Genomic DNA, 14,126 nt, shown 5'->3' on the forward strand with positions numbered 1-14,126 from the left:
CTAATTGGTAGAGCTAGAAGCCCTCCATCTGGAAGATCCCTTAAATGAACAACTGCAGCACATCCAGGAATGTTCAGGCACGCTGGAACCCACACAACCACATGAGATGACAAAGCAACTTTACAAATGGAGGCAAATACAGTCAGGGCCAGTATATTGGAACAAGGATAACTGTTTTGGCAGGTGGCCTCTGTACACCACCACAATGAAGTTGAAAGGAAACACACCCAGATGGGAGCGAAGTCAGGACTTCCAGCTGTAATTCAAGGGGTATGACAAAAGTGGGGCACTAACCATTCAGGAAGGACAGCCAGTGGCAGACACACACACCCATCATTGGGGGCTCATAAGTAATGGAACGAATGGCTGACAAGCAGCTGCATGGCCAGGTGTGGCCTGTTTCCTGGGTGCCCCATGACCAATCAAGCAGATAAAAGGCCTGGAGGTGGTTCTGAGTGTTACATTCGCATTTGGTAGCTGTTCACTGGAACTCTCAACATGAGTCCCAAAGAGGTGTCCATGCGAGTGAAGGAGGCCATCGTTAGGCTGAGGAAACAAAATAAACCCATCAGAGAGATAGCAAAAACAGTGGGGGTGGCCAACACAACAGTTTGGAACATCCTGAAAAAGAAGGGATTAACTGGCAAGCTCAGCAACAGCAAAAGGCCTGGAAGACCATGGAAGACAACTAAAGTGGATGACCGCAGAATTCTGCTCATGGTGAAGAGGAACCCTTTCACAACAACTAGCCAGGTCAAGAACGCTCTTGAGGAGGTAGGCATGTCATTGTCAACATCTACAGTCAAGAGACGGCTTTATGAATCTAAATACAGAGGCTTCTTTTCCAGTAGTAATGTATGGCTATGAGAGCTGGACTATAAGGAAGGCTGAGCGCCGAAGAACTGATGCTTTCAAACTGTGGTGCTGGAGAAGACTCTTACGAGTCCCCTGGACTGCAAGGAGGTCAAATCAGTCCATCCTAAAGGAAATCAACCCTGAGTGCTCATTGGAAGGACAGATACTGAAGCTGAAGCTCAAATATTTTGGCCATCTAATGCGAAGAGAAAACTCTCTGGAAAAGACCCTGATGCTGGGAAGGACTGAAGGCAAAAGGAGAAGGGGACAATAGAGGATGAGATGGCTAGATAGCATCACCGATTCAATGAATATGAACTTGAGCACACTCCGGGAGAGAGCGCAGGACAGGAAGGCCTGGCATGCTATGGTCCATGGGGTCATGAAGAGTCGGACACGACTGAACGACTGAACAACAACACAGAGGCTTCACAACAAGGTGCAAACCACTGGGAACGCTCAAGAACAAGACAGGCCAGATTAGCCTTTGCCAGCAAACACCTAAAAAAGCCTGCCCAGTTCTGGAATAAGATTCTTTGGACTGATGAAACCAAGATTACCTTGTACCAGAATGATGGGAAGAGAAAAGTATGGAGAAAGAAAGGAACAGCTCATGATCCAAAGCATACCACATCATCTGTCAAACATGGTGGAGAGGCAGTGTTATGGCATGGGCATGTATGGCTGCCAATGGAACCGGGTCACTGGTGTTTATTGATGACCTGACTGCTGATAAAAGCAGCAGGATGAATTCTGAAGTGTATAGGGCTATACTTCCTGCTCAGATTCAGCCGAATGCTGCCAAACTGATAGGACGCCTCTTCATATTGCAGATGAATAATGACCCAAAACATACAGCAAAAGCTACCCAAGAGTTTCTCCAGGCAAAGACGTGGGATGTTCTTCAATGGCCAAGTCAGTCACCTGATCTCAACCCAATAGAGCACGCTTTTCACTTACTGAAGACAAGACTGAAGGCAGAAAGACCCACAAACAAGCAGCAGCTAAAGGCAGCTGCAGTAAAGGCCTGGCAAAGCATCTCAAGGGAGGAAACTCAGCATTTGGTCATGTCCATGGGTTCCAGACTTCAGGCAGTCATTGACTGCAAAGCATTTTCATCCAGGTATTAAAGGCGATCTTTCAGTTTGAAATGATGTTGGTTTGTTCCATTACTTATGAGCCACCAACGATGGGTGTCTGTGTATGCCACTGGTTGTACTTCCTGAATGGTTAAAAAAAAGGTAAAAACACTTTTGTCAAACCCCTTGAATTACAGCTGAAAGTCCTGACTTCGCTCCCATCTGGGGGTGTTTCCTTTCAACTTCAATGTGGTGGTGTACGGAGGCCAACTGCCAAAACAGTTATCCTTGTTCCAATATTTCTGGCCCTGACTGTATGTGGTCTCTCTCTCTCTCTCTCTTATGATGAGGGAGAATTATGAGGAATGAGCCAGCTATGTATGAGTCTCTTCCAGGGGAAAAGTAATTGTGTCTGTCAGGGTGGACACTGAGCCCATAGAACCTCAGAGCAGTTCTGATTCTGAGGAGGAACAGCCGTCCGTGGGAGAGGAGCGCACTCATCCCTCCCAGGCCCTGCAGCTGGCAGAGATTCCTCCTGCCGGCATTCCAGACATAGATAGCGGTCCTGGGAGTGAAAGAGCATGGAAGGAAGGCTGGCTGGATGCTCGACGCAGACGCAAAGAGCAACGAGCTATGGAGGGCACAGAAAGGAGGCGTAGCGCCTGTTTGGCGCGCAAGCAATGGTCGCATCCAGAGGACCCAAGGGAAAAGGGGAGGGACCCTCCCTAGCCCATAAGTTCAGGGTCTGCAAGTGATTCTCGTTCAAATGGGGACCAACTGTTTCCAACGTGGGGCACAGGTTACTCTGCTGTTCATAGCTTAGTCGCTGGTGATAGAGTTATTAAGTTGTAAAAGGAATAAAGCCTTGAAAAGAATCCTTTGTCTGTGTCTGGAGTTGGCTACTGGAGTAGACTGAAAGAGGTCGGCTAGGGCCCTCTGACAGTGTCCTTATTTGGCACGTTTCTCATGTTGTTCTTCCTATTATCCAGCCACATCTATTTTTTTCCTGTCCTTCCAAAATCTGATGCACACCATGAAATTTACATCCATATAACCCGCACATGATGTTCTACCTGAAAAGGTGTAAAACATGGAAGCCGGCCTCAAGAGATAATCCATCTTTTTCCTGAAGGACAAGAGGACACAAATCGTTCCAATGATGGAAAAGACGACACTGAAGATGGCAATGGCTGCTGCAGAAATGCTGTATTCTAGCAAGACAGAACACAGAGGGAAAAGGGTGGTGACTCTGCAAACATTCCCACCATGCTAGTGCTGCAGGATTCACTTTAAAACAAACCAAAACCATAGACCTGATATTTCCGTTACAATGAAAAGAGTGAAGGGGAAGGCATTCCAAAGCTTTCCTTGTGCAATAAGAGGCCACACAATCCTCTTTGAGAGATCAGAAGCCGAGTGCTTTCAAAATATGAAGTTTGAGAGATTCATATTGTTCAGTAATATGACACTCTTTTTCTCCCTGTCAACATACTTTCAGCTCTGTTTTCTTTAGATGCACTTCACACAGGTGCACTTGCTCTGTGTAGATAAACTAAGGATGAAAACCTATGCATGTTTAGACACAAAAAAAGTCCTACAACTCCCAGCATTCCCCAGCCAGCTATGTTGGACTTTCTTCTGTCTAAACATGACTGTCTAGGATTGCGCTCTAAGTGTGTGGTACATTTCAGAATCAAGGAAACCGCCCAGTGTCTGAAGTAGGAGTGTATGTGTGTGTGTGTGAATACACTAACTCAGCTTTTCGCAACCTGGTGTCCTTCAGATGTGTTGGACTACAACTCCCAGAATCCCCCACCCAGCATGGCTCACTGGAGAATTCTGGGAGTTATTGTCCAGCATATCTGAAGAGCACCAGGTTGGAGAAGGCTGAATAATCCTGAGTTTTGTATACATATTGCATTAATTTCCAGATACACAATGCCTTTCCTCCTCTCCATTTGTTCTCCTAGGAGAAATCGTAATTGTCTCCATTGGAAGTGCGCTTATTTTCGAGAAGGGCAAATATGTTTCTTCCATCTTGTGTTTTCAGATTGCCATTCTGTTTGCATTTTTCTTTGCTTTCACTTCTGTGCTCTTCTGAGAACCAAACTTGATACAGGGGCAGTTCTGTGTGTTTGAACACAGAACTGCCCCACATCACATGGAAAGTAGAGGCGAAGTCTCTTGTTTTTCAACAGCAAAAAGTGCACACAGGTAAAGAGTGCAGAACACCCCCATCTGTCTGCAGCTTCTCTCCTCAAGGTTTTACTCCTCAGTTGAGCTTTGGTACTAGAAGTGACCTGAGCTAGGAGAAAACCGCCTGGAGAGAGGTGCTGTGGGAAGGAGGTTGTCGGAAGCGGGAGGTTTCTGCACTCCTCACCTCCACACCCCCTTTGCTGTTCAAATTGACTCTCCCCTTTCTACCCATTGGGGCAGTTCTCCACGTGTTTAAACTGCTGCTGTCACATCTAGTTCAGCCCTGATTCAGACTGAAGACACATGGGAGAGCCTGACATACATTTCAGATGTTTTCGAACATCTTTGAAAATGTTCATGCACTTCCCCCCTGCCCCGCTTTTGCGGTACACTCCAAGGATTTCCTCTGAAGTGAATAGTAATGGGATAGATGTGTTTTTAAAGATCAAATGGATGACTCTAATAGTGTGCAAATGGCTAATAAATGCAAGGAGCGCAGATGCTCAGCCTTTTATTATTAATTTAAAATATGCAAATTTTGCAACATTTGGAGGAAAGTTCTGTGATACGGGGGGGGGGGGAATCTAGGGATTTCTATTACTTCCACAGGATGTAAAACATTGCTTTAGCATGCAAAATTCAGTCATCTTACAGATTGCCTCACGCTAACATACATGGTACTGATGAACGCACACTGTATCTGAAGTGAGAGAGCCGAAGAGTTGAGAGTGGCATCTATTGCCATATTACTAGCTTGGCCAACGGGCCACTTAATCAAGCAGTCAGATCCTTGATCCTGGGAGGCTTCGCAGCAGCACTAAAAATAATCCGTGCTGACCCTGCCATTAGGCAGAGTGAGGCAGCAAGGCATGCTTGTGGCTGTCTTTCTGTCTGGCCTTGGAGTCTTCTCACAACATGTCCCAGGCAGTGCTACTGAGTGAGCAGGCAGAGAGGCAGCCAACCCAGGCTATGCACTCCAGAAGGCATTGCGCATGCACACCCAGGGCTTGCTGTGCTCCCAGGACACAAGCAGGTGCTGCTGCTGTGTTGCAGCATTTATCTGAGCAGGCAGTAAGCAGGTGCCAAGCAGAGCAGTGAGCGAGCGGCGGTGAGGTGTTGACCCAGCTGTGTTTGCCCCATAGCTGGCCCTGCACCCCTTAAGCTACTCTGCTGCCCTCAAGTGCAGCGGAGGATGCTATCCCATCAGTGTTGAAGGAAGATTCAACTGCCAGTCTGTTTGGCTTCTGTGATGTTACATGTATATATATTATGAATTTGTGGTTATATATGTGTAGCAAGGGCCGCGGTGGCTTAGTGGTTAAGACGCTGAATTGCAGACTGGAAGGTCAGCAGGACAGTAGTTCGAGACCCGAGTGCTGCGTGACGGAGTGAGCTCCCGTCTTCAGTCCCAGCTTCTGCCAACCTAGCGGTTCAAAAGCAAGAAATTGCAAGTAGATAAATAGGCACCGCCTTGGCGGGAAAGGTAACAGCGTTCCGTGCACCTCGGTGTTCAGTCATGCCGGCCACATGACCACGGAAGCGTCTTCGGACAGCGCTGCCTCTTCGGCTTAGAAACGGGGATGAGCACCGCACCCTAGAGTCGGACACGACTGGTTGGGGACACCTTTATGTGTAGCAATGTTATGCCTCTATGTCTTTATGGTAAGGAGATCTAGAGTGAGAATGGTATGAGTGACAGGAGGTATGATGTATCTGCATATGTGAGATGACTGGCTGAGTGAATGGGGTGTGTGAAATGGTGTGTGCTATATAAACTGGGTGCTGTGCTTGTGTAGTTCAGATAAGGAGGTAGACAGGGCTTGGGAAGACAGAGAGGTAGGGAACAGATAGGGCTTGGACAGGGTCTGTGAAGAGACTGATCATGAAGAGGTAGATTGTGACTAGGATTTCTGTGTATGCAACTAAAGAGGAAATTAAGTGTGCATGTGTGTGAAAAGATATATATCTTTATCTATAGAAGCTTTTAAAGTTACTTATTTACTGTTTAACATCTTGATGCTGTAACTAATAAATATTTCTTTGTTTTATAAAATCCTATGCCTACTGCTCAAGACTACAGAAGGGTGAAGTAATAGAGAGAATAATACAAGTCAGAATAAAAGCCAGTGTGTCCTCACATCTCACAAAGTAAGAGGGTTGGACCTGAGGTAAAGGTCTTAGTGGCAGTGTTAGTCTGTGTGTGGGGGAGGTGTTGCCTGCCATGGGAAAGGCCTTATTGAAAAGGTATTCTCACTGATAAATGGGCAGGAATGCCACAGCTTCTTTATGTAGAATGGTGTGTGTGTGTGTGTGTGTGTGTGAGTGAGCGTGCGCTATCTTGTCTGTTGCCTCAGGCAGCAAAATGTATTGCATCTGATTCCTTCTCTCTGCATTGAAAGCTTCAGCTTAGGGGTGGATGTGCAACTCATGGAGTTCTCCTCCCCCTTCCCCAGGAGTGCAGGGAAAAATGATGGGCAGGTGAGCGTTTCAAGTGTCTCCAGTGAATGAAAAGCTTGTAGGGGGAAGTTCTCAGGATTTCAGTTAGAAAGTGGCTAGTTTGCATGTGGTCAGCCATGAAGAGTGAAGTGTGTGAACGTGTCTAGACTTGTCCGTGGCAAAACATGTTCTCAAAATTCATATGGGCAAAGCAAGGAAATTGACTTGCCTTTAATTTCCTGTAGCAAGCATCCAAGTAAACACAGTTTGGATTCTGCAAGTATAAGTACGTATTCCTGGCTGCTACTGGAAATCTTGCCAAAGTTGATTCACTTGTATGAAATGGCCACGGAATTCCTACAACTCATGATTCCATCCCATCTGTGGCCAGGTTCGGTTTGCTTTGCTTGAAGTGAGCTTCATGGCTGAATTTTGATTATTAGATGTTAAAATGTCCCATTTTGAGTTGCTTCTAATAATGGGGTATTTTCAGTTATATGTGTATCAAATTGTAGCTTTCTATATAGTGTAGAAGTATACGTCATGCCCCTCCTCTACTTATTTACCCAGATTTATGAACTGCTGACATTAAAAAGAAAATTCTAAGTGATAAGCAATACAGCATTAAAATAAGAATAAAATACTGTATACGACTTAGAAGAGGCGATGGCATGGCGACTAGGGAGGCAAGGCAGAGAGCTTTGGCTATTGGGCGGTATAGAAATGAAATAAACAAACAAACAAACAGCTTCCTTGTGCATTCTACAAAAGCTTGTTGGACAAGTACATTTTCAGTAGGCACTGAAAAACCCAGGAGGGTCAGTCCCTGTCTAATTTGTACTGGTGGGGAGTCCCAGAGAGTGGCCCTGTTCCAAGCCATCATGGACCAGAGCTCTGATGTCCTACTTCAGTCCTTTCTAGTAATCAGAGTATCTTCCAGAATACATTTCAGCTGTGTGACCAGTGTTGAAGCCCTGAAACCATTTGGGGGTACAATTCATGTCCGCTACTTTGAGGGAGAGGTGTACATACAGTATCTTCTATTTTTTGGACGTCCTTATAATCAAGGTGTCTTGAATTATTTGTGCACCCAATATGTAGGTGGTGCTGAAATTCTCTAACAGTGTTCTCTAACAGTCTTGATACCTGCTTGAGTAAGGGCAGAACTAGGATGGCCTCACAGTATGTAGGCAGTGAAGAGCAAAGAGCTGATGTCAGCTCCAGATTCTGAAGGGGTCTAGGGCAAGATCATAGAATCATAGAATACTAGGGTTGGAAGGGGCCTACAAGACCATCGAGTCTGACCCCCTGCTCAATGCAGGATGTGATGAGTGGGCCCACCTCCTTGATAATTCCGCCACTGCTCTCTTCCTCTCCTCAGCACCATGGCCCAGAATAAGAAGCAAGGTGAGTGGAGGAGGAGGAGGCTGCTGCTGCTGCTCCTTCCTCTTGCCAGCATTCGTACCCTTCAAGAAGGCAAGCAAATGGGCAGCAACAGTGAGAAGGAGGAACAGGGCTTTGTCAGGGCACTCTGGGGATCACAGCCGGCCCCCTGTTGGGGTGTGGGGCTCTGCAAGCGCTCAGTGATGCTGATCCATGACACCAGTCCTGCTAAGAACAATTACATAACTGATCTGATGTTTGGAGCCAAGTAGACTGGCGTGGGAATGGTGGTCCCGTGTCCTTTTTGTCACGTTTATTCACCCTGAGTTTGGAGATGGGCCATAGGTCAGTGATAGGACACTTGCTTAACATACCATTGGCCCTGGCTCAATCCCTGCTATCTCCCAGTGGACCTGTGAAAGAGTCCTGTTTGAAACTTTCAAAAGTCACTCCTAGCATAGACAATACTGAGCTGGAGAGACCATTGGTTTGACTCAGTACACGGCAGCTTCCTATGCTCCTCATCAAACTAAAATAATTAACAGGGAAATCCTGTACATGTTTACTCTGGAGTAAGTCCCATTTAATTCAATGGGGCTTACTCTCAGGTAAGTGGGTATAGGTTAGAGCCTAAGGGTGTAATTCTATCGATCGCACCCTTGCTCCTTGGAAGCATCCGAACTCGGAGGCTTCCAAGATGCCCATGCCCTGCCAGGCTGAGGCCAACAGGGTGGGAGGAGTGGCAGAGGTGATCTTCATCTCTTCATCTCTCCATCCTCTGTCTTTGATGATTCTCACTAGAAAGGCTTTTCAGTTCATGTAGTGAAGGTATTTTGGAGGGGGAGGTTAGGAGGCTGGAGGACGCTGAGGATATTCCATATCCTGGCCTCTCTGGTCTCCTCCCTCCCTGCCCACCGGAAGATCCACTTTCCTCCTCCTCCGAGGTTACTTTTCTGACCTTGGAGGGCAGACTGCACGGTTCTCTCCATGCCGGCTGCGAGGGGACAGGGGGGTGGATGTCTGACTCCTCCTTCTGAGGTCAGTGCGCTGTCTCTGACCTCGGAAGAGTTTTTCCGACCAATCCTATGGTCCCTAATATTCAGTGAATATATCAGAGTCAAAGATCAGAGTGGGTGTATAGCTAAGACATGTACATTATATTATTATTATTATTAATAATAATAATAACAACAACAACAAAACAAACTGTAAATTGTACATACATAGATAGTATGAAACATTATAAAAATCCTGGTATATCATGTTACTCACTAGAACTCAAAAGAGGTTCTCAAATAATTGTAAACAGTGAACAAGGATGAATATTACCATATAATCGGTCATTCCCAAACACAGTAAAAGTCATCCATGTGTATAGCTAATGCAGTTTTCTGGCACAACTGCAGTAAATCTACTTGAGCTTAACAGTGCTGTAATGAGGCATTCTGCCACAAAGCATTACTGCTGAGGAAAGACAGTAAGCGTAAACAGGTGGACAAAAGGCTGAGACATCATAAATTAGAGGATCCCCTCACTCAAGAATGAGTTAGCAGACAGAACTATACGTCACTCAGCCAGTGATGCTGAGGGAAGGAGCGAATATCTTGCAGTGTCCCCTAGACTAGCTTCTCTGGAAAGAATGGAAACCTTTCCAATGCTACCTGCTCTTAGTCCCGGGAAGCCTGCCCAGTGGTGCAATCCTGTGTGTCTCTTCATAAGTAAGCCCCACTGAGAGCAGTGGGGCTGATTCCCACGTAAGTGTGCACAGGATTGCAACCTACATCTTTCTGCAGATATGCTATATGAATCTTCATCTTGTTCCGTAGGTTCTGTGGCCTAGAACAGAGGTGGGCAACACGCAGCCTGCCGTGGCAAAAAATGGCAACTTTCGCACTAGGAGTGCTGAACAGGCCAAACTTTGAAGTTGCATTTGGCCCGTTTAGTACTTCTTTGTGTTAACACAGCCGTTTTTGTAGGGGTTTTTTTGCTTATGTATTTTGGCAGCATCTCACAGAGCATGGTGTGTGGGGGCCCCCCCGGGGGAGAGGCAAAATGGTGCTCCAGGACCCCCAAAGTTGCCCATCCCTGGCCTAGTAGGTCACCAGTCATATTCTTGGAAATCCTTCCTTTGCAGCCTGTTCTCCTTTCCCACTGTTGCTGAAGGCCACGCTCCAGCCTGTTGAATTGGACACATACTGTACTGAGTCCCTACGTGAGGTACATTGCAGTGATAACACAGATTTCTGCCTTACCTCTTTGTGTTGATACGTGAAATACCTCTGTGCTCTCTCCTGAGACGAAGTGTGTGAAATATGAACAGTTGCTTTCTAAAGGGGGAAAGAAAGAGAGAAAAAAAAGGGAGGGGGAGAGAAAATGTACACGAATTGATAAAAGCAGAGTTTTAGCCAGTTCCTTTATTATTTTGATTTAATTTGCATGCTGAAACAGACTAGAGATTTAAAGAACATACAGTGCAATCCTGGGTATTTTTCCCTCTGAAGCAAGTTCAATTGAGTTCAATAGGACTTTGCCCCCAAGTAAGTATGCTGTGCGCAGGCTTGCAGCTTTAGAGAGGTTTCTTCTTTTGATTGTTTTCTCCTCCTTTTAAAGGGCTGCCCCTGAATGAGTCAAAGCATTGGCTTATTCAGCCACCAACCTACCTACCTGCTCTGACTGGCAGCAACCCTCTAATATCTTAGTCTTTCCCAGACTTTCAACCCAACATCCTAGATGCTACCAGGGCCTTTAATCTGGCACATTATATAGGCCAAGCACATGTTTGGAAATGGAACCGTCGCCCCTCCCGTCCCTGAAACACAGGGCCAAAAGAGAGGTCTGAATTCCATTTTGGAGACGTTCTTGGGGCCCATATTCCAGTGGTGGGCAGGGATGATGGCAAAAGAGGGCAGGCCAAGGGAAAAAAGGGGGCAGGGCCAAAAATGCAAGCATATTTTAACTTACCTCTTTTACTGCCAGTAGCCAAGCTTTAGGAGAGCCTTTTAAAATGGGGAAAAAACTTGCCCCAAAGCAGGAAACCTCCAAACAACTGGTAGTTTGGGGAAAGGGGGCGGGGCCATCTGGGGGACTTCAGAGGGCAGGACTGAGATCCCAGACAGGCTGGATTTGGGCTTCTGCCCCCTCCACCGATCTAAGGTTCTGTACCCCTGCTTTAGAAATTTATCTAGTTTTTTAAAAAAAAAATAATAATCTGACCTTCAGAATACCTACAGATGAGTAAATGCTTTGCTTATGTCATGGCCCTGCTGGAAGACTCCTCAGAAGAGCTGGAGGACCAGGAACCACCTGCCACCAGCAGTGCCCAGGATTTGCCAGTAGACCAGGAGGAGCCCCGGCCCCCAGGGGCAACTACCACGAGGGCATCACCTGTGGAGGACAAGGACTCTGCCTCAGAGGGGAAGGCAGAGGAAGCCCCAAGACAGCACCTGCAAAGACAGGAACTCAGGAGGACTGATCCAGAGGCCTCTTAATGTGAAAAGGCTAAGTATAATTCTTGCATAGAGCTGCTTCTCTGCTGTTAGTCCCGAGTATGAGAGGAAAATGTCCCTAGCCATGGAAAGTGTATACGGACCATACTAAGGGCTGCCATATGCTGCCATAATGAGTGCTTGACGGCCCCCAGAAATCCACCTGCAATTGCCAAGTGCATCAGCTGTAGGGGAGCTGGATGCAAAAGAGGGCAGGAAGCCTGTACCTTTAATAGTGGTGTAGAAGAGAGAATTTCACTTAAGCTACACCTACACCAATATACCCTCTTCTATTCTATGATTTATGAAAGGTTTAAGAGCCCTGTACTCTTTTGCATCTACTCACCCTCATCCAGGGGAAGACAACCTTTTTGGCCATGTGGGCACGTTTGGCAATTTGAGAAACTATCCTGGGCATCACCACAAAATGGGCACGCTGCAGAGGAAAGCGTTGGCTGCCTGTCGCCTTCATTTCTGAAGAATGTCTCTGTCAGGGTTCCCCTTATGATCTGGACCCCCTGAGCAAACCCTCCTCCCTCAAAACCTAAAGTACTGTTTCAAACCTGAAGAAATGAAACTTAACCAGGGAAATGAAAATATTCCTCTCAGGGGTACCCCGCCCTCCCCCGGCCTCTAAGCCTGAATGTTTTTCTTTTGTCTCTGTAGGCCTCAAACCTTCACAGTCTCGGAGGCAAACATATGGCTCAAAGGCACCCATGGGAAAAGAAGATGGGAGCAGCTAGAGGCCTTCACTTTGCTTTGAAGCAATCCCACGTTGCCTAGCCCTGCCCTAATCGGTTCCCTGCTTACAGTGAGGCAGTTGTGTGAAGGTGCACTGTGCACAAGGCTGGGCTTTTTAAATTTCCCCACAAAAGCAATCTCAACATGGGGTAGTGGTAACAGTATGCAGGGGTCCACAAATACATTCGTCAGCTTGCCAGTGGCAAGTGAATATTTTAATTTGTCGAGACAAGCTCAGTGTAATACCAGAAATGAGATCCCATCCCTCCCCAAGTAAGGAGAGTCTACCAGTGCTGTCTTCTAATTTCAACTAAAATCTGTGGACCCCTGGCCATATACCGAAAGTGGAGCCCTCTGTAAGGAGTCAAGGCCTGCAGCAGTTTAATGTGGCAGCTAATATGTATTCAGATACTCATATCCATTATGGTCTTAATGATCAGACACTGTAAGCTAGTGCCGGAACATTTAGGCTGCAAACCTATACACACTTATCTTGGAGTAAGTCCCAGTGAACTTAATGGGGCTCACTTATGAGTAGCAGGCATGTATAGGCTTGCACTGTTAGCATATTCTGAAATGCTTTGACTGTAGGTATCTAGTGCCCATGTTCCTGCATTAGGTAAATGCTGTGTCCTGTTGGCTAGAGATTCTTTTGAGGAAGGAGGCAGAAGGAAGATCAGCACCCCTGAACTGGATGTTAAGCAAGCCACAGCTTTATTGAAAGTGAATACTACAAACATTGGGATCAACATAAGCAATATTTTGTCATCAGAGCCACTTCATAATCATCTTCCTTACTAAATGGAGACATTGCAAGCATAGTCACAGACAGCAAGAGGCCAAACCTAACACTTAATCTAACTGACTGCTCCCCAGCCTGGATGAAAGCATGTGGAATTTAGCCAACTTAAATATTGTCAGCTCACGGTTACGTAAGCGTAAAATGCAGTGAGTCATGGGAGTTAAAATAAAACTCCCAATCCAAGGATCTAAACTCCCATAGGGCGCAATCCTATGCATATTTAGACAGAAAAAAGTCCTACAACTCCTAGCATTCCCCAGCTTTTTTCTTTCTAAACATGCATAGGATTGAACCCTTAAAGTTTTAAGCCCATCTGGGAGCCTGAACCGCCCCTCATGCACCAAACATGCTTATGCCAGATTGTTGAATCACAGAGTTAGCCTCCCTCTCAATTCAGTCTCACTGTCATCCCTCACTTTACTCAGCCTCAAATTTACAACAGTTAACAAAACATTTTCATAAACATACAATAATTGAACCTGTCTTAAGCCATTCCCAGGTTGAGAAAGACAAGGAGAAAGAGGAAGGCAAAAACCCTCCATCACCCAAGGGCCAGTAAATGATAGAAGAACGTTCCTTGTATCGGCAGCTACAGACATGCTGGCAAGCAGGAATGAGGTCAGTACAGAGGCTTAAATAGGTCCCTGAAGACCTGTCCTCCCTTTGATCACACTGAGTGGCTGGGTAGCAGAAAAGACATCTCACTTAGCCAATCAATGAAAGAGGTACTGTTCAAACTTGGCACCAAAAATAATGGCTGCTATTCTCCCTTTCTCAACAATCCCCCACCTGACCACACAAGGTGGCAGCAAAGGAAATATGATTAGTGACCCTTTTCTCATGCATCAAGTGTCCAGAGGAAAGCAGTTTTCAAGGGGGATGGGTTAGCTTTTCATTTTTAGTGTGATTAGTGACAAAACCAAGAGAACAGATTTCTGTAAGGCATTCTGGTACACAAATAGCATGAAGATGAAGATTCAAAGTTACACTGCACTAGCTTCAGCGAAGCTTGGCCTGAAGGAAGGTCAGAAATGACCCAGCGTGGTTCTGTTCAAGACCTGAACTCTGTCCTGGAGCACCACATGTCAGAATTTTGTGTATATTATTTTAATTAGAAATATATATTCCTTTTAATGTAGGAGTGGATCA

The 14,126-nt window shown here is 46.1% G+C and overlaps 1 protein-coding gene across 1 annotated transcript in view; it reads right to left on the minus strand.

Moving 5' to 3' along the window:
• Nucleotides 1–14,126, minus strand: part of CACNG1 (calcium voltage-gated channel auxiliary subunit gamma 1) — a 32,735-nt gene that overhangs the window by 2,197 nt on the left and 16,412 nt on the right. Inside the window, exons 2-3 of the mRNA XM_084837482.1 lie at nucleotides 10,202–10,276; nucleotides 3,008–3,145 (exon numbers count right to left, since the gene is read on the minus strand). Of these exons, the coding sequence (XP_084693608.1) occupies nucleotides 3,008–3,145; nucleotides 10,202–10,276 (213 nt within the window). The remainder of the gene's footprint in view (nucleotides 1–3,007; nucleotides 3,146–10,201; nucleotides 10,277–14,126) is intronic.

The sequence above is a fragment of the Heloderma suspectum genome, chromosome 2, assembly GCF_057233095.1.
Source record: "Heloderma suspectum isolate Gila_16-S chromosome 2, 16-S_ref, whole genome shotgun sequence".
In the NCBI taxonomy this organism is placed as follows: Eukaryota; Metazoa; Chordata; class Lepidosauria; order Squamata; family Helodermatidae; genus Heloderma; species Heloderma suspectum.